Here is a 21,612-nt window from a genome sequence, read left to right on the forward strand (position 1 = left end):
TGAAAAAAATCTAATTTTCTTAAGTTGTTTGGATTATCTACAATGTATTTGAAGGCAAAGTATGAATTCTTTTAAATATTTCCAAGTGATGGTCACCTATCCATCAAAAATTTGAGCTCTGTGTGTAACAGTATCAAAAGGCATTACTGCATAAGCTCTGGGAAAGCTCTCAAACCCAAAATGTAAACAGGTTGTCTTTCTTTATTTTTATTTTGGGGAAGGTTTATCATTTTATTTTTCTCTTCTGCAGCCCAAAGCCAGCCAATGTTGTCCGCACAGGTAAAAGGGCCAAAGGAGGAACCTGAAAACGGAGGGGAACTAAACAAAAGAACTTCTTGAGAGAAAGTAAGATTCCATGTGTTCTGCTCTTTTTAAAAGGTCTATTTCACTTCAGCTTGCTTAACAGTGAAACTGTATTCCTCTCTTCTCTTAACTGCTTTCAGAAACTGCTGATTTTCTAGCCTCTCAAAACCCAAGAGTGGAAGTGAAAACTTGCTTAGCTATTTCCTCAACTCAAATCAGACACATCGCAACTATTTCAGGCCATATGACTAAACTGCTCTGGACTATTTAAACCAATGAAATGAAAAAAAGATGGAGACACCAGATAACGTTAAATTTGCAGTGAGAATGAAACTACAAAATTTAAGCTAGTTCAGTTCAGTTCAGTTCAGTCGCTCAGTCGTGTCCGACTCTTTGCAACCCCAGGAATCACAGCACGCCAGGCTTCCCTGTCCATCACCAACTCCCGGAGTTCACTCAAACTCATGTCCATCGAGTTGGTGATGCCATCCAGCCATCTCATTCTCTGTTGTCCCCTTCTCCTCCTGCCCCCCGGAGGATGCAAATGAGATCACTGAACGTTTCTTAAGAATTGGTAAACACTTGAGACGCATTAGAACTGACAAACAACTAGAATTCTGCACATGGGAGACACTGGGGTTTACTGGGCAAGATAGTTATGCTATCAACAGAAACTTATCAGTTATTTAAGGCTCTGATGAGAAATCTTTACTTCTGTAAAAACAAGGCTTAAAAAAAAAAGAACAAATTCTTTCTCTTTCTTCACTTAAATAAAATTTGTATAAATGAATAATAATGTAAGCAACTTACAATGTATATCCTTGCCACGTCCAAGTCACAGTATCCTAGAATAACAATAGTATTTAAACTATTACAGAAAAAAATCAAATAAAACCAAAAATTTTATTTTGACATTGGTATTCATATACTTCCTTTTTGATTAAAAGCAATATGTTGAAAAGCAAAACAAGCACTAAACAATTGTGATCTATCAATTCTTGGATTATATATCTACATGGCAAAGATCTGTCTGTCATCCATATGTAACCATATATCTTTTTATGGAATTAAGTTGATCTGAATTAAAAAAAATGACTGTGTATGCTTAACTATTTTCCTCTATTGAGAAATCACAAAACATATCTGGATAATTAATTGGCTTACAAAAACTGTAATACATCAGTTCTCAAAAAGAAGTTTATATGGGAGAAGAGACTATAGTAATGAAAGTACAGAGTGAAAGAATTTGGATAAATGACAAATGCAAATCCATAGGCAGAAGTATATTGAGTAAAATTTTTTAACTAAAAGTGTGCAAAGCTGAGAAATCAACCACCGATAGGAAGTTGATCAAAAACTGAATCTTAAATAACATAGATCACGAATAATTACATCCTGCCTTTTTATGTACATTCTGTAGTAAAGAAAGTTCCTCTCAGAAATAAAACATCCGTCTCTCTGCCAAAAAATGACTTTCTTTAGGGAAATGATGACACAACCAATATCCAGAAGACAACAATGCATTTTGCTGGAGCAAAGACTATTTCCTGAGCCCACATGGACTTTCTGTAGAATGTGAAGTTCTTTGCATCTATTTTCTTATTTAAGCTACTTGCCAAGTGGCACAGCTACTGAGTGTCATTGAACACCAAGTCTCTTCCAAATTGATCCTGTTACTTCAATCCTTCTCCACCAGTAATGATCATTGAATCAGGAGACGTTTTCAAGCTTAATGAAAAATCACAACTTTGTGAGAGCTTTTTCAAATCCAATCTAAGAGACCCTGGAGCTGAGGCTAACTCATACCATCACAGGGACAATAGGGCAGAAGCTAAGGAGATAGCTTCCTGTAGCTTAGTAATAGCAAAAGGAGTATCAAAAATTGGTATCAACCAATTTGTGCCTACCTCGAAAGTTTTTTTAAGAAAGTATCTTTTTTTTAAGGCTGTAAACCAGGCTTCACACTTTTAAAAAGAAAACGTTATTGAATTTGTTACAATATTACTTCTGCTGTTTATGTTCTAGTTTTTTGGCCATGATGCATGTGGGATCTTAGCTCCTCAGCCAGGGATCCAACCTTCACCTCCAACACCGGAAGGTGAAGCCCTAACCCCGGACCACCAGGGAACTCTCCAGTCTCGCAAATTTTTAAAAACTAAATGTGGCAAGGAGAATGAGACTGCCCACCTGTTCCCACCATTTATCTATTCATCAATTTATTCAAACAAAAGGGTCCTAGAGAATTCGTGCTGTTTGAAATGTGAGATTATTCTCATAGTAAAATATGATGCTTACCAGCTTGTTTGGGTATCTGAGGAGAATTGGCTGCACTGGAACTCCTGGAATGAAGGCTCCTATAACCACAGAGTGAAATTTTATAACATGCTCTTTATATGAATACAAGTTTTACAGTGAATTAAAAAATTAATAATAAATGATGTAAATATACTAAATGTTTTAAGAGTACACATAAACTATTGGCTGAATGTTGGTAAAATCCTAATGTTAGCCAAAATGAGAGTTTTTTAAATTTAGAAATATGTAAGCAAAATATTAAATGTTATGCCTAAGTCACTTAAAATATTATTTTTATCTCCATTTGTTTTCATTTTCCAAATACCTATTATTCAACAAGACGTTTTTTAACAGGAAAAGAGAAAATAAAGAGAAGAAAATCTAGATGAAACTAAATGCTGAACCACTAACTACCACACTTGCTAGAGTGAGTTCTGACTGGTTCTGAGCATTCTAGCAGCCAGTACAAAAACATTAAAAAATATTAGTAATTACTGTGAAATGACATATGAAATTATAAATTGATATAAAATTCACAACTTCATAATATTTTAAAAAGGCATGGCCCTCAGAAGGAATTGAAAGTATTATAATGATAATTGAAATAGGTTTTCTAACTTGATGACACAGACCCCAAGTGTCTGTGGGGGTTGTTCTTGGGGGAAAAGAAAAATCTGCTATTGGTTTCTGCTCAAACACACACACACACACACACACACACACGACATTCCAAAGAAGAAGGCATTATGATACCAAAAGAGAAAGTAAAAGACTGAATTGAGGATTCACATTATTAAAAACATTTTATCAGAAAATAAGAAATGCTCCAAGCAAACTGATGAGTTATTTTGTATATTTATTATTAGATCATTTGAGAAATCATCCATTTTGTCATGATACATAATTTAATAGATCTCACCTGGTTTAAAAGTAATCAAACAGGACCGATTAGTACAAGTACCTTCTGGGAAAACTAGTATCTTGGGAGAAAAGGAACAGATTTAATATTTCAGTCTAATTAACAGATTACCTCTTTACTTGCTTTCTTACGACTTCACAGTTGCCAATTTTTATAAAGCAAAAATAAAAGGCTAGCACTTGATTCCAGTGAAACCTAGACTCAGATTGTTCAGTTTTGCCCTAAAAGAAGTATAGTCTGACCATTAAGATAACCTGAAAATGAATTAAAGTTTTGAAGAGAGAATATACACAGTAAATGTTTCTTAATGATGATGCTAATGATCTGAAAAGGCTTCTGAATCATGGTCAAAGTTGCATTCATTTTATGCAATATTAAATTCTTTCTTCTACTGGTGTACACCTTTAACTAAATCACTTGCTACTTCTGTTTCAATTTTCCCATTAAATGATATTCCCTCTTACAACATACAGTTTCAGGTTGTACTGAGAAAAAAGGAGGAAATACCAACAACATGCTTTATGCTTACTTGAATTTGTTGACATACAGAATACAATTTAATACTCTTTTCTGAGGAGGTGTTTTTAGTTTTTAATATATTATGATTTCCACACAAAAACTATGCACTACAGTTCCCCATTAACTGAATAAAAACAGCAGGTTGATTTTTCTGAAGCTTTTGGAAATAAGCAATGAGTAAATTGCTAAGCACAGAAACAAAATCCCTGCACTTACAGCATTTAGTAATGGGTATTTTAATAATAATTAAAGTAATTATAATTACAAGTTATTTGTAAAATAAAAATTGTGAATAGGTGTGATTCTATTCTCCAACTTAAAAAAACAAACAGGTTTCCTATTCCAATTAGATACAATAGCAAATATAATTCATGCAGTGGATATTCTATAGCTATACCATGAAGAATAAATTAATATAGAGTAAATCATAAACTCTCAAGAACTAGAAGGGGCATTAAACATCATATAGCTTCTCTAATACTTGAATTCTTTTTATAATATCCCCCTCAAGTGGTTGCCAAGCCAATGCCTGAACATTCCAGAAAGAGGTTCCAAATCAGACCATTCTAATTCTGGACAGGAAGTTCCTTGAAATGAGCAAAGTGAACTGAAATCTTGTTTATTTTCACCCACCAGTCCTAGATAAATTCCTTGGAGCCAAAGAGCAAAATCAAACCCTTGTTCCAAATGTCATTTCTTCCCAATCACTCTTTAAATCATTCCTCACATGCCTTGGTTTCTAAAACCTCCTGGTTGATCATACGCCTCTTGGTACTTTAATATCTAAACATTACCACGAGTAGCCAGATCACCTCAGGACCCTGAATTCTGCTAGAGATCATTTGTTTTCACCTGGGCAAAGGCAGGGGTATACTTATCAGAATCACCCATGAGGCTCTATTTATGCAATAAATGTTGCTCCTTCCACACCTTCAAAAGCATTCCAGGGACTTCCTTGGTGGCCCGGTAGTTAATAATCTGTCTTCCAATGTGGGGGAGGTGGGTTCAATCCCTGGGCAGGGAACTAAGATCCCACATGCTGCAGGGTAACTAAGACCAGACACAGCCAAAAATAAAAAAAAAAAGCATTCCAGGGGAAGGAGGAAATGGGATGGTAAAATGTGAAAAGTTCTACAGGTGATTCTGATATGCCCCCTGAACTGAAAAGCACTATCTAAATATACTTCAGATAATCTTAAGATATTAATCACTTTCAAAATATACCCACCCACTACATTTTTGAGTATAACTGAGCTTTAGTATCTCATCTTTAAAATGATAAATAAATTCAGAGGTAGAGAATTACTTTTTATGACACAAAGTAAAAACCAGTTCAAAGAGTTTGGAGAATAAAAAAGAATGATACACTCAATTCTAGTAGTATCTCATGCAGAAGAGGACTTCTTAATCCTTACTCATTTATTCTGCTTTTATTATGCTAAAGACAACTAGCATAAGGTATACCCTGATATTGTTATCTGTGGATCCAAACGAATATATACAAGTGTACAAAAAATAAATTCTCAATATGTTTAAATAAACATCTACTGTGTTTTACCTGGGGCCATTCCCCTCCTGATGTGGCCCGCCTTATTATTTCATTTATTGTGTTTTTTCTAGAATCCGGATCTACACGGGACACCAACACTGGCTGCAAGGCCCGCAATATTCCTTTAAAACAAATTAAAAGTCATAAGTCATTTTTTGGGCTACAGCTACTATAGAAATGATACCAAATCATAAAACAAATTGCATGGAAAATTAAAAAGATAGCAAATCAAAGAGAACAACTTAAAAAACCCTCTAACTCAAAGTTTGTTAGAACTTATCAATAGATTCTGGATTCAAAAGGACAGGTGGCTATTTATACCTTAAAATATTTCATTGATCTGACAGAAGTTAGCAACAGGAATACAAAAAAAAAAAAAATGCAATTTTTTCCCTAAAAGACTTCTTCCTCAATTTACATTAAACATTCGCAATACGCCATAAGATTGTCTTGTTTTATTTTGGGAATATTCCTACAATAATATTGTAAACTGATTATGTGAAGCCATAGTACATGTGGGTAGGGGGCAATTGCTCTTTATCTTAATAAAATTTTCAGTGCAATAGTCTTTTAAGTAGGTAGCTTCCTAGCACAATAAACCTCATTTTACCAAAAATCTATTGCTAAACAACTTTGGGGGAAAATGTCATGTTACACAAAGCAAGGTGGTTATCTTTAAAAAAAAAGAGAGAGAGAGAGAGTGTGTCTTTCTCAGCTGAATGACAAAGCTGTAAGAACTACTATCATTTTCTCTAGAGCACCAAGACAGCATCAGGCAATTTTCAAGCCTACCCTCTTACCACCAGATGCTTGGCAATAGCCTTGGGACAACTGGAAGCAGTTACTTAGAGACTAATCCCCAGGGGAGAGAGCAAGGCATCTGGTGGGAAAAAACATTTCACTTGTTTCATTATTTTTATGGCAGGAAGCATTTATTGTTCTAGATCATAATTTTCAAAGAGTTACACATTTTTTCCTTCATGGAGATTTGGGGGCAATAATGAAGAAAACAGAGTTAGAAGAAAAGACTTATTGCATTCATCAGCCTAATATCCTGAAGATAAACTCACTGAAATACTAGGTAACTGGTGCTTTCACAAATTCTTTGATTAAATTCTCTGTCAAAAAAATTTACCATATTTTGTATTGAAAAACGTTCTTTTTGGTTTATATTTAGGAGCAGGAAGAAGTGATGGTGCAGCAGCAGAGGTAAGGTTTACAAAGAATGATAGGGGATTTCCTTGGTGATCTGGTGGTTAAGACTCTGTGCATTCCCTGCAGCGGGTGCCGATTTGATGCTTTTGAACTGTGGTGTTGGAGAAGACTCTTGAAGAGTCCCTTGGACTGCAAGGAGATCCAACCAGTCCATTCTAAAGGAGATCAGTCCTGGGTGTTCATTGGAAGGACTGATGCTAAAGCTGAAACTCCAATACTTTGGCCACCTCATGCGAAGAGTTGACTCGCTGGAAAAGACTCTGATGCTGGGAGGGATTGGGGGCAGGAGGAGAAGGGGACAAAGAGAATGAGACGGTTGGATGGCAGCACTGACTCGATGGAGGTGAGTCTGAGTGAACTCCAGGAGTTGGTGATGGACGGGGAGGCCTGGCGTGCTGTGATTCATGGGGTCGCAAAGAGTTGGACATGATTGAGCGACTGAACTGAACTGAACTGAGGGGAACTAAGATCCCACATGCTGCACGGCACGGCCAAAAAGATAAATGAATTAAATAAATAAATATTTAAAAGAGTTATATCTGAAAGGTTTAAAAATTTTTTAAAAAGATAAAAAAAAATGATGAGATATAGGTAGGGAGGTCTTTAATCTTTTTTCATAAATTCATTCTTTTGATATAGTACCTCATTAAAAGCAATGAAATATGCTTGAAGTGTTTTATTATTTTTAAGTGTTTAAAAAATTAATCAGTAAACCATACAGAATTTTCTAAATTTAAAGCATGCACATGAAAATAGTTTCTCTCTCTTGTCTTACAGAGTACTTACTGCCAATCAGAGGCACCTGCACATTCTCATTTCGAGATACTATAGAAGGTAATCCAGCTGCAACACAGGCAATTCCATCAAAGAATGTTGAGTGAGGGGCAACGACAAAAAGTGGTGCTTCCAGTGGAGTTGCAATCTTTCCTTTCACAGTGACTACAAACCCCATTGAGAAGAACATGGCACGGCCTAGAAACTTCAAGACTGGATGAGTAATTTTCCTTTGGAAATAAATATTAAAATGGACATAATTAGCTTTACCAACTGCACTTAATAGCAGGGTTTTACTCTAAAGTACAAAGCAAAAACCAAAACATGTCAGCACTTCATTTTAAAATATCAGCTAGGAAGAACGGCTAACACTTCAGTGGAGCTCTTTCTGCCAGGCACTGTTCTAAGTACTTTATGCATGTTAATTTCTTTAATCCGTAGCCCAATTTTACAAAATAGAGAGCATTTATCATTATTCCCATTTTACAGATGAGAAAACTGAGGTCCAGAGAAGTAATTTTTCCAAGGCCACGTGGCTAAGTGGCTCCATTATTCTGTGACTATAAAGTAATAAAAATGAATTTTCAACATGCATCCTTCATTGAGAAATTCAAATCAGTCTTGTCCTTCATATGAGTCACCTTAGATATCTATATTTGTATAACAAAGATGTTGTTATCCCCAAAACACTTTTAGAACTAGCATGCTGAAACAATCCTCAGAGTTATTTCAAAAATAAAATTTTAAAAGTAAGCCTTATTACTTATATCATTATAGCCCTTAAAAATCATGAAGAATCTTAAAGAGTAAATTTATTATCTCACTTCCCTAGAACAAAGATGCACTTAAATCTGGTTATTGATTTGTTTACTATTTTAAAAGAATCTGTCATTAAAAATTAGTTAAATCAAACTGTGCCAGGAATCCTGTTGAATACATAAGACAAGTAAGATCCAGTTTCTGTCTTTGATAAACTCAATTGAGTAGAAAAACAAAAACACAGTCCTAGAAGTGCAAACACATGATGGACATCTCAGTATGTGAATAAGCATATAGCTTTTAATGAAAAATATGTGTCTCCCATAAGACATCTAACAGGAGTTTTAAAAAATGAGCTTCCTATTGAATTCTCTCAATATTCACATAATAATACTGTGAAGAGCTATTAAGCAACTAACTCCCAAGGAAGTTTCCCTAACTTTTATTTCATGGTGAAGAGAAGTGAGACACAGAAAGCCCAAGTACTTTTCAGGAGGGCACAGGGAAATGATTGCTCTTTCCTTGCTCTGTAGTTTAAGAGTTAATTAAGATTTTCATTTATTTAAAGATAAAGGGCTCACCCCATCACAGAACTTCCAGACCTCCTGTTTTGGATTTATAGTGATGTAGCCTCTAACACGGAGAAGGCAATGGCAAGCCACTCCAGTACTCTTCCCTGGAAAATCCCATGGACAGAGGAACCTGGTAGGCTGCAGTCCATGGGGTCGCTAAGAGTCGGACATGACTGAGCGACTTCACTTTCACTTTTCACTTTCACACATTGGAGAAGGAAATGGCAACCCACTCCAGTGTTCTTGCCTGGAGACTCCCAGGGACAGGGGAGCCTGGTGAGCCGCCATCTATGGGGTTGCACAGAGTCAGACACGACTGAAGAGATTTAGCAGCAGCAGCAGCAGCCTCTAACAAGGTCCAATCCCTGGGTTGGGAAGATCCCCTGGAGGAGGGCATGGCAACCCCTTCCAGTATTCTTGCCTGGAGAATCCCCATAGACAGAGGAGCCTGGAGGGCTACAGTCCACGGGGTTGCAAAAAGTCTGACACGACTGAGCGACTAAGCACAGCACACAGCACAGCCTCTAATGACTACATTCCAAAATATCCTATATTCAGAGCCACAACTGTTGATCACTGCCTAAACTTCGATAAATTCTTCTAATCTTGATTCACCTAATATTTAGACATAGAATTCTTACCTCTTCCAACCAGTTATCGGGTGGGTCAGTTTTTCAGGACAGCATGCTGTTGAAATTGCAGCCAGTGACCACGCCAGTAATAAAATTAATGCAACCAATAGGGCACGAATTGGAAGCAGGATAATTCCAAGGAAGAAAATCTGAAAGTCAAAGTTGATTTAAAAAATAAAAATAGATGACAATATTTTAATGCTGTAGTTATCAAACAGACATATATAAAAGAAAGATCTTATGCTATCCAAGCTTTCACTCAAAGATGAATTGAGCACTACCCTGCACCAGGCAATGATCTCAGCACAAAAGAAATAAGACATTATATCTGACCTCACAAAGTCTACTAGGGTAGCAAAAGAAATAGGGGAGAAAACCAGTGAATGTGAATAGGGGTTGCTGGGGAAACAAAGAAAAGGTGTGTTGGGCTTAGTGGTAGTGCGGGATTAGTAGTTGTGGCACACAGGCTTAGTCACCCTGCGGCACGTGGAATCTTCCCAGACCAGGAATTGAATGCCGTGTCACTGGCATTGCAAGGTGGATTCTTAACCACTGGAAGTCCAGTTGTGTCATTTTAAAATGTCACTGGTAACACGGAACCTTTTCCAGGATAGATCACATCCTGGGACATAAATCTAGCCTTGGTAAATTCAAAAAAATTGAAATCATTCCAAGCATCTTTTCTGACCACAATGCAGTAAGATTAGATCTCAATTACAGGAGAATAACTGTTAAAAGTGCCAACATATGGAGACTGAACAACACGCTGCTGAATAATGAACTAATCATAGAAGAAATCAAAAGAGACATCAAAATATGCATAGAAATGAATGAAAATGAAAACACAACAACCCAAAACCTCTGGGACACTGTAAAAGCAGTGCTAAGGGGGAAGTTCATAACAATACAGGCATACCTCAAGAAACAAGAAAAAAGTCAACTAAATAACCTAACTCTACATCTAAAGCAACTAGAAAAGGAAGAAATGAAGAACCCCAGGGTCAGTAGAAGGAAAGAAATCATAAAAATTAGGGCAGAGATAAATGCAAAAGAAACAAAAGAGACCATAGCAAAAATCAACAAAGCCAAAAGCTGGTTCTTTGAGAAGGTGAATAAAATTGACAAACCACTAGCCAGACTCATCAAGAAACAAAGGGAGAAGAACCAAATCAATAAAATTAGAAATGAAAATGGAGAGATCACAACTGACAACACAGAAATACAAAGGATTATTAGAGAATACTATCAGCAATTATATGGCAATAAAATGAATAACCTGGAAGAAATGGACAAATTCCTAGAAAAGTACAACTTTCCAAAACTGAACCAGGAAGAAATAGAAAATCTGAACAAACCTATCACAAGCACGGAAATTGAAACTGTAATCAAAAATCTCCCAGCAAACAAAAGCCCAGGTCCAGACGGCTTCACAGCTGAATTCTACCAAAAATTTAGAGAAGAGCTAACACCTATTCTACTCAAACTCTTCCAGAAAATAGCTGAGGAAGGGAAACTTCCAAACTCATTCTAAAATAAAAATCATATGATTATCTCAATAGATGCAGAGAAAGCCTTCGACAAAATTCAACATCCATTTTTGATAAAAACTCTCCAGAAAGTGGGAATTGAAGGGACATACCTCAACATAATAAAAGCTATATATGACAAACCCACAGCAAACATTATCCTCAATGGTGAAAAACTGAAAGCATTTCCCCTAAAGTCAGGAACAAGACAAGGGTGCCCACTCTCACCACTACTATTCAACATAGTTCTGGAAGTTTTGGCCACAGCAATCAGAGCAGAAAAAGACATAAAAGGAATACAAATTGGAAAAGAAGAAGTAAAGCTTTCACTGTTCGCTGATGACATGATCCTCTACACAGAAAACCCTAAAGACTCTACCAGAAAACTACTAGAGCTAATCAATGATTACAGCAAAGTTGCAGGATATAAAATCAACACACAGAAATCCCTTGCATTCCTATACACTAATAATGAGAAAATAGAAAGAGAAATTAAGGAAACTATTCCATTCACTGTTGCAATGAAAACAATTAAATACTTAGGAATATATCTACCTAAGGAAACAAAAGACTTGTACATAGAAAACTATAAAACACTAGTGAAAGTAATCAAAGAGGACATGAATAGATGGAGAAATATACCGTGTTCGTGGATTGGAAGAATAAATATTGTAAAAATGAGTATACTACCCAAAGTAATTTATACATTCAATGCAATCCCTATCAAGCTACCAACAATATTTTTCACAGAACTAGAACAAATAATCTCACAATTTGTATGGAAATACAAAAAACCTCGAATAGCCAAAGCAATCTTGAGGAAGAAGAATGGAACTGGGGGAATTAACCTGCCGGACTTCAGGCTCTATTACAAAGCCACAGTCATCAAGACAGTATGGTACTGGCATAAAGACAGAAATATAGATCAATGGAACAAAATAGAAAGCCCAGAGATAAACCCACGCTCCTATGGACACCTTATCTTCGACAAAGGAGGCAAGAATATAAAATGGAGAAAAGACAGTCTCTTTAACAAGTGGTGCTGGGAAAACTGGTCAGCCACTTGTAAAAGAATGAAACTAGAACACTTCCTAACACCATACACCAAAATAAACTCAAAATGGATTAAAGATCTAAATGTAAGACCAGAAACTATAAAACTCCTAGAGGAGAACGTAGGCAAAACACTCTCCGACATAAATCACAGCAGGATCCTCCAAGACCCACCTCCCAGAATATTGGAAATAAAAGCAAAAATAAACAAATGGGACCTAATTAAAATCAAAAGCTTCTGCACAGCAAAGGAAACTCTAAGCAAGGTGAGAAGACAACCTTCAGAATGGGAGACAATAATAGCAAATGAAGCAACTGATAAAGGATTAATCTCCAAATTATACAAGCAGCTCCTGCAGCTTAATTCCAGAAAACTAAGTGACCCAATCAAAAAATGGGCCAAAGAACTAAACAGACATTTCTCCAAAGAAGACATAAAGATGGCTAATAAACACATGAAAAAATGCTCAACATCCCTCATCATCAGAGAAATGCAAATCAAAACCACAATGAGATACCATTTCACACCAGTCAGAATGGCTGCTATCCAAAAGTCTACATGCAATAAGTGCTGGAGAGGGTGTGGAGAGAAGGGAACCCTCTTACACTGTTGGTGGGAATGCAAACTAGTACAGCCACTATGGAGAACAGTGTGGAGATTCCTCAGAAAACTGGAAATAGAACTGCCATATGATCCAGCGATCGCACTCCTGGGCATACACACCGAGGAAACCAGAATTGAAAGAGACACATGTACTCCAATGTTCATTGCAGCACTGTTTATAATAGCCAGGACATGGAAGCAACCTAGATGTCCATCTGCAGATGAATGGATAAGAAAGCTTTGGTACATATACACAATGGAGTATTTCTCAGCCATCAAAAAGAATGCATTTGAATCAGTTTTAATGAGGTGGATGAAATTGGAGCCAATTATACAGAGTGAAGTAACCCAGAAAGAAGAACATCAATACCGTATATTAACGCATATATATGGAATTTAGAAAAATGGTAACCTGAACCCTGTATAAGAGACTGCAAAAGAGACATAGGCATTTAGAACAGTCTTTGGGACTCTGTGGGAGAGGGTGAAGGTGGAATGATTGGAGAGAATGGAATTGTAGCATGTATATTATCATAAGTGACCAGTCCAGGTTCGACGCATAAATTTTCCTCTGTTCATTTCTTTGCATTTGTGCTTTTTTAATAAAATTCTTTTTTAGATATTAAAAAAAAAAAAAAGAAGAACTAAAGAGCCTCTTGATGAAAGTGAAAGAGGAGCACGAAAAAGCTGGCTTAAAGCTCAACATTTAGAAAACTAAGATCATGGCATCTGGTCCCATCACTTCATGGGAAATAGATGGGGAAACAGTGGAAACAGTGTCAGACTTTATTTTGGGGGGCTCCAAAATCACTGCAGATGGTGATTGCACCCATGAAATTAAAAAAAATAAAATAAAATAAAATGTCACTGGTAGTGTATGAGAATTCCAGTCACTGTATATCCTTGCTGACATTTGGTGTTTAAAATCACTTTAAAAAATCAATTTTATGAAGGTGTAATTTACATAAAATACAATGCACCTATTTTAAATATGAGCTTTTCAAATGTATAGCCCTATGCAGATACCACCACAATCAAGATATAGATCATTTCCATCACTCAAAAAAGTTCCCGTGTGTCTCTTTGCAGTCAATATATCCTCACTGACAGTCTTTCACTATAGCTTTTGCCTGCTCCATATTTTCATATAAATGAAACCACATGGTATGTACTCTTTTACGTCTAGCTTCTTTCACTTCATGTTTTTGAGATTCAACCATGCTGTCATATGTATCAGTAATACAGTCTTTTTCATTGCAGAGTAATATTCCATTGTATGAATATACTGCAATTAATTTACCCATTAATCTGTTCAGGGACACTTAGCCTATTACAAGTTCTTAGCTATATGAGTAAACATCAATTTTTGAGTCTCATACATTTTCATTCATGGCAGGTGGTGGTGAAATTGTCAGGCCAGGATGTGCTTAAAGAACATGACAAATTATTTTCCAAAGTGGTTGTGTCATTTTATACCTCCACCAATGAAGTATGAAAGTTCCTGTTGCTTCACATCCTCATCAATTTTCAGTGTTGTCAGTCTTTGTAGCCATCCTGGTGGGTGTAAAATGATATCCCATTGTGGTTTCTTTAATGAACAATGATGCTGAGCAAATTTTTTCATGTGTTTATTGGTCATCCCTTTAACCTATCTGTTCAAGTCTTTAGTCCATTTTCATTGGGTGTTAGTCCTTTTCTGATCAATTTTTAGAAGGTCTTCATATATTGTTTACAAGCCCTTTTTCAATATATGTATTGAAAATATTTTCTCCCATTCCATGGTTTGCTTTTTCATTTTCTTATTGGTATCTTTCAATGAGAAGCGTTTTAATTCTGAAGAAGACTAATTTATCAATTTAGTTCTCTTCTGCATCCTTTCTAAGAAATCTTTACCTATCTCAAGATCATGAAGATATTTTATATCTTCTTCTTCTAGATGATATATGGATTTTGCTTTTATGTTCAAGTCTATGATCCATCGTAAATTACTTTCTGTGTGGTGTACAGTAGGGATCAAGTTTCATTTTTATCTACAGATTTATCTAGTTGTTCCAGAACCAGCTCCCCCCACCCCTGCTTTTTTTTTTTTTTAGCTGTGAGGCCTGTGGGATCTTAGTTCCTAAACCAGGGATCAAAGCTGCGCCCCTTGTGGGAAAGTGCAGAGTCTTAACCATTGGATGGCCAGTGAAGTTCCATCCCTAGAACCAATTTTGAAAAGACTCCACATTCCCCAATAAATTTTGTTGGCCACTTTGTCACAAAGTCAACTGAACATACATGTAGGCTCTCTATTCTGTTTTGTTGATCTATTCGTCTGTATGTCTGTCAATTCCCTACTCTCTTAATTGCTGTAGTCTTGTAGTAAGTCTTGAAATCTGGTAGTGTATGTCCTCCAACTTTTTCTTTTTCAAACTTTTTTTGGGATAATCTAGATCCTTAGTATTTCCACATAAATTTCAGAATTCATCCGTCACTTTCCACACAAAAACTCTCTTGGAATTTTTGTTGAGCTTTCGATGAACCTATAGATCAATTTGGGAGGAATTACCATCTTAATAATGTTGATTTTTCCAACTTACAAACATGGTTGCTGCTAAGTCACTTCAGTCGTGTCCGACTCTGTGCGACCCCATAGACGGAAGCCCAGCAGTCTCCCCCGTCCCTGGGATTCTCCAGGCAAGAACACTGGAGTGGGTTGCCATTTCCTTCTCCAATGTGTGAAAGTGGAAAGTGAAAAGTGAAAGTGAAGTCGCTCAGTCGTGTCCGACCCTCAGCGACCCCACGGACTGCAGCCTACCAGGCTCCTCCATCCATGGGATTTTCCAGGCAACAGCACTGGAGTGGCTTGCCATTGCCTTCTCCAGTACAAACATGGTACAGCTCTTTATTTTATGTAAATCTTCATTAATTTCTTACAGTAGTGTTCTGTTGTTTTCATTGTAGTGGTCTTGAATCTGCCTGCAATGTAGGAGACCCTGGTTCAATTCCTAGGTTGGGAAGATCTGCTGGAGAAGAAATAGGCTACACACTTCAGTATTCTTGAGCTTCCCTGATGGCTTAGCTGGTAAAGAATCTGCCTGCAATGTGGAAGTCCTGGGTTTGATCCCTGGGTTGGGAAGATCCCCTGGAGAAGGGAAAAGCTACCCACTCCAGTATCCTGGCCTGGAGAATTCCATGAATTGTATACAGTCCATGGGGACGCAAAGAGTTGGACATGACTGAATGACTTTCATTTATTACTATCATGATATTATTTAATTTCATTTTGCAGTTGCTGCTGGTATACAGACAAAGTTGATTTAAAATTTTAATCTTTAAACATTATCAAGATGACAAAACCAATTCTGAGTAACTGTCGGATCAAGAGGATTATGCATCATATTTTCTTTTGGTAATAAGTTATCTCCGTAGGAAGGCCTTCTTTTGACACTATTGTGATTATTTTCCTCTTTCTTCATAGCACTTACTAAGACATGGAATTATATATATTTCTCTACTTGCTAGTTTAACTTTTTCAGTTAAATACAGGCTTCAGATAGGCAGAGTCTTTATTTCTCTTGCTCATTATATCTCTATCTCCAGAGAGTAACATTGTGCCTTGCATATGGTAGGCATCCAACAAATATTTTTGGTATGGTAAATGACCCACAGTTACAATCAAACACTCGTTTTAATTCCATATTCTATTTAGGGAAAAAAAGTTAGGCTAATTTTTTCCATGCCACTATGGAACAGACCCTTAAACAGTCAAAAAGAAAGGAGGAGCAGTAAAGCTAAGCCCTATGAGATGCAAAAGTGACAACAGTCCTTAAACAATATATTGATCATCATTTAAGATTAAATTTAGCCTAAATTCATCATATTGAGTCATCCTTAAATGCAAGTATATCAATCTTTTAAACTGGATGATACAGACAACATTGTTTTTCAATCGTGTCTATTTAAATTTTCCTTTACCCAGACTGTTCAAGCCGTTGAAACTACTTTGGAATCTCTGTCTACATGCACTTTAACTTTTTAAAAAATATTGCGATTAAATTCATTTCTATCCAATCCAAGTGATAAGTTTTAAGTACAGTATACAATTTGTAGATAACAAATGGCATTGATAACTATCAAGATCAGCAAACAATACCAGGTTCTTTCACATATTATCTCACTTAATTTTAACCTTCCTTTGATGTATTATTATTCCAATTTAATAGATGAGGAAAGTGAAGTCAGAGAGGTCAACTGACTTGGCCAGTCATACAACTTATAAATGACAGGGCCTGAGCAGGTTTTCTAAGACTAGTGATCATTCCATTATATCACAATTCTTATAGTTACTTGGAAGTGCTCTCTAAATGGTTGCAGGCATGCAATTTAAAAAAACAAAAACTCAAAAACTTAGTAATCCAGGTACAATGTACATACTTACAAACATGCCACTTTGAGCCTCTCTCCAATACATGAAGCCAAAGAGATGGACATACTTTCATTTAAGTATAACTGATTTGATGAACTCAGGCCAAAAGGAATTCTGAATGAGTCAATGAATTTATTAAGTGTTTCTGAGTGACTTTCACTTTCAGAAATTTTAAGATATCATGGGAATATCAACCCATTTTAAGACACATTTAAGATCAGGTTTTTAAACATTTAGTTTCTTTACAAAGAGGTATTGCTACATTCATTATCTTCCTCTTCCTTTCTCATACCTTCAGACACCCATCAACCATTACTGTAATACCAGCCCACACTGCTTAGCCCAGCACTAAACCTATCTCTGCCGTAGAGGACAATGGTCTCAGTGCAGATAAGCATGCTGTGCAAAAATTACACTATTTCAAATCCAAAGTAAATAAATATGTAAGATGGACAGGAAACATTAAAACTATTTCTTTCCCATGCAGAACACCCAGGACAAATGTAGCTTGCATAGTCTATCTTGTTCTCTGATCACTAACTTCACCAAAGAGGAAGTCCAAAGAGTGAGTGTAACTGCTAATGGTAAAAGCAGTGCTTTACAAGAAAAAGGAAAGGACAGGAACTTCCCTTTAGTATAGAGCCGTTTTTAACAACGAGAGAAAGTCTCTCGTCCTTGAATCTAGGAGAAATGTTTGGGTGAAAACCGATTCAGTTCAGTTCAGTTCAGTTCAGTTGCTCAGTCCTGTCCGACTCTTTGCGACCCCATGAATCACAGCATGCCAGGCCTCCCTGTCCATCACCAACTCCCGGAGTTCACTCAAACTCATGTCCATCGAGTTGGTGATGCCATCCAGCCATCTCATTCTCTGTCATCCCCGTTTCTTCCCGCCCCCAATCACTCCCAGCATCAGACTTAAGTGGACCCATATTATTCCTTTTCTTAGGTTGTGATTTCCCACCCTTGATGCAACTGCTCAGTCAAAACATCCCACCTTTCTTCTGGTTCTAATTCCAGTCCTGGGTTCTCTGCCTTCTCCCTCACTCTTCTCATCCCAAAAGGACTCCTCTCCTTCCCTCAGGCAAAACAACAAAAAGCTCCCCAAACCCACTCTCCTGCAGAACGATGAGCTCCCACTACACTTCCACACACTCAGAATGAAGTTCTTCTCCCAGAGCCCTTCCCTCTTCTCAGTACGGAGAGTTTCCTCTGCCACAGGCCTGCTCAGCCTCCTCCTGTTTAGCACCTTCTCCCAAGACCCACATGCTCCTTGCATCTTCTCTTCTCACACACACACCCAGACCTCCAGGCATCCTCCAAGGGTCCTAAATTCTCAGCGCAGCATTTCTGTCCCCTGCAGACTCCTGGCCCCTTCAGAAGCCCTCCCCTCTCAGATCTACATCCCTTTCTTCCTCCAGCCCGGCTTCCCAGACTCACTCCCCTCAGTCACTTCCCCTTTACACACACTCTGCCCTCTAAAAACAGCTTCCCCTGACGGAACCATGGCACCCCTCAAACTGCCTCCCTCAGATCCATACCCCTGCCCTGCATCTGTCTCCCCTGTCAAGCGTCCCTCACCTGGACTGTCTTCCCTGTCAGACGTCCCTCACCTGGACTGCCTCCTCCCTCAGATCCACACCCCTGACCTGCATCTGTCTCCCCTGTCAGACGTCCCTCACCTGGACTGTCTCCCCTGTCAGACGACCCTCACCTGGACTGCCTCCTCCCTCAGATCCACACCCCTGCCCTGCATCTGTCTCCCCTGTCAGGCGTCCCTCACCTGGACTGCCTCCTCCCTCAGATCCACACCCCTGCCCTGCATCTGTCTCCCCTGTCAGGCGTCCCTCACCTGGACTGTCTCCCCTGTCAGACGTCCCTCACCTGGACTGCCTCCTCCCTCAGATCCACACCCCTGCCCTGTATCTGTCTCCCCTGTCAGACGACCCTCACCTGGACTGCCTCCTCCCTCAGATCCACACCCCTGCCCTGCATCTGTCTCCCCTGTCAGACGACCCTCACCTGGACTGCCTCCTCCCTCAGATCCACACCCCTGCCCTGCATCTGTCTCCCCTGTCAGACGACCCTCACCTGGACTGCCTCCTCCCTCAGATCCACACCCCTGCCCTGCATCTGTCTCCCCTGTCAGGCGTCCCTCACCTGGACTGCCTCCTCCCTCAGATCCACACCCCTGCCCTGCATCTGTCTCCCCTGTCAGGCGTCCCTCACCTGGACTGTCTCCCCTGTCAGACGTCCCTCACCTGGACTGCCTCCTCCCTCAGATCCACACCCCTGCCCTGTATCTGTCTCCCCTGTCAGACGACCCTCACCTGGACTGCCTCCTCCCTCAGATCCACACCCCTGCCCTGCATCTGTCTCCCCTGTCAGACGACCCTCACCTGGACTGCCTCCTCCCTCAGATCCACACCCCTGCTCTGCATCTGTCTCCCCTGTCAGACGACCCTCACCTGGACTGCCTCCTCCCTCAGACCCACTCCCTTCACTCGGACCTGCCTCCGCTGTCAAACTCCTGTCGCTCACCTGAATCTGCTTTGCCTTTGAGTCTCTAGTCACTCCCCTGAATTTTCCTCAGACTCACATCCCTCACCTGGGTCTGCCTCCGTCAGACGTGCCTCACCCGGATCTGCCCTCCTCCCTCTAACCCATGCCCCTCACTTGAATCTACCTCTCCAGTCAGACCCTCGCACCGCACCTGGATGCGCCTCGCCACGCCCAGCTGCGTCTGCTGCACGAAGGGATTGGGCACAGGTGGCGGGAAGAAGGACGCCTGGCGGGGCACCATGGGCGGCCGCAGCCCCGCGTTCCCGATGCCTGCTCCCGGCACAGTGGCCGCCACTGCCCGCGCGTCAGCGCACCGGTTCATGGCCGACCCTGGGGTCTGACTAGAGCGAAGCGACCCACGCGAAGCGCGCGAGTGGGCACCGCCGCCAAGACTCGGTGGGAGCCGCTTTGGAGTCCGGGGCTTCTGCGCAGGCGCCAAAGTTACCTAGCCGCCCTTCGCTCCCGCCCCGCCCCTCCGGCTCCGAACACGCCCAGGTTCTGGCCCCGCCCCCAACCTCAAGCACAGCCCCACCCTTTTAGGTGTCTGGCGCTTCCTTTGGGGATTAATAGCTCCGCCCCCTTGGAGGTGAATGTTTTTTCCTTCAAAGCGACGCACCCGCAAGAGAGACAGTTTAGACTGTTCTCTGCTCCAGCATCAGGCCGACCTGGCTTAACTTTCGCTTTTACTGGCTCTTTGGCCAAATCATTGTCTCCATGAACCTCCGTTGCCCCATTCGTAATACCGAGATAAACAGAACCTGAATCCAGCGATTGGAGGAACAACTCTTGGGCTGTTGCATTAAGAGGGTTCATTATCCAGGGTGGATCTGATTTCTAGTGCATGTTTTGCTTTTTCTTAAACCAGTTTGAGTGTCATGTTTATCAGTTACAGCTGAAAGAGTCCTGACTAATATAGAAACCGGTGCCAGGAGTGGACTGTCTTCCAGTCAAAATATGGACTGACAACGTGAAGATAGTTTTCCCAAGGAAAATTGAGCTGCAATTACTAGAAAAATACAAAACCACCATTGCCCTCTGAACTAGATGAGGAACCTGGTCTCAAAAAAACGAGAAGTGACTTGGAGACTGTCTCCACTTTACCAGTCTGTAGTCACATCAGAGTCTGAAAAGAAATAAGAAGCATGATCAGAAGGTCCACCAATGGAGCTCCCGCTAGTCTGGCTTCAGGAGAAGGTAGGACATAGGGACAGCAAATCCATAGAAGAAGGGAAGCGTTTTGATGTCCCTAAGCAAACGCTTATCAGGCAAAAATGAAATCAGGTGGCATGATCAAGGTGTGAAAAGTGACTCTTGAGAATTGGAAGTGGCTTATGGCAAGTTTCAAGGAATCAGTTGAAATATGTAGTACCTGAGAAACAAACATCCTGCCTGTAGTACTTCACTGCCAGAACCAGAGAGATGATGTGGTCTGGTGAAAAAAGAGGACAGACTTAGAAATCCCAAAACCCAAAAGTAAGGTTGAGGTCCAGGGTTAACTCACCACAGACCCGTGACAAAAATCACTCCCCTTATTGAGCCTTTGTTTTCATCTATATAAGGGAGAGAACAGAGTTCAGGAGTCCCTAAATTCTGCCTCCTGAGAATTCTGTATACAGGTCAAGGAGCAACAGTTAGAACTGGACAAGGAACAACAGATTGGTTCCAAACCAGGAAAGGAGTACGTCAAGGCTGTATATTGTCACCCTGCTTATTTAACTTATATGCAGAGTACATCATGCGAAATGCCAGGCTGAATGAAGCACAACCTGGAATCAAGATTGTCGGGGGAAATATCAATAACCTCAGATACGCAGATGACACCACCATTATGGCAGAAAGCAAAGAACTAAAAAGCCTCTTGATGAGAGTGAAAAAGTTGACTTAAAATTCAACATTCAGAAAACTAAGATCATGGCGTCTGGTCC

General features: G+C 39.5%; 1 protein-coding gene across 1 annotated transcript in view; it reads right to left on the reverse strand.

The window, feature by feature from the left end:
* The window catches only part of LPCAT2 (lysophosphatidylcholine acyltransferase 2), a 78,011-nt gene extending 57,886 nt beyond the window's left edge, over positions 1-20,125 (reverse strand). The window contains exons 1-7 of the mRNA XM_055412750.2: positions 19,839-20,125; positions 9,547-9,686; positions 7,587-7,804; positions 5,595-5,707; positions 3,518-3,578; positions 2,599-2,657; positions 1,114-1,148 (exon numbers count right to left, since the gene is read on the reverse strand). Of these exons, the coding sequence (XP_055268725.1) occupies positions 1,114-1,148; positions 2,599-2,657; positions 3,518-3,578; positions 5,595-5,707; positions 7,587-7,804; positions 9,547-9,686; positions 19,839-20,009 (797 nt within the window). The 5' untranslated portion in view covers positions 20,010-20,125. The remainder of the gene's footprint in view (positions 1-1,113; positions 1,149-2,598; positions 2,658-3,517; positions 3,579-5,594; positions 5,708-7,586; positions 7,805-9,546; positions 9,687-19,838) is intronic.
* Positions 20,126-21,612: the final 1,487 nt, after the last annotated feature.

Source organism: Moschus berezovskii, chromosome 22 (assembly GCF_049115385.1).
Source record: "Moschus berezovskii isolate FMDL1 chromosome 22, NW_MosBer_1.0, whole genome shotgun sequence".
In the NCBI taxonomy this organism is placed as follows: domain Eukaryota; kingdom Metazoa; phylum Chordata; class Mammalia; order Artiodactyla; family Moschidae; genus Moschus; species Moschus berezovskii.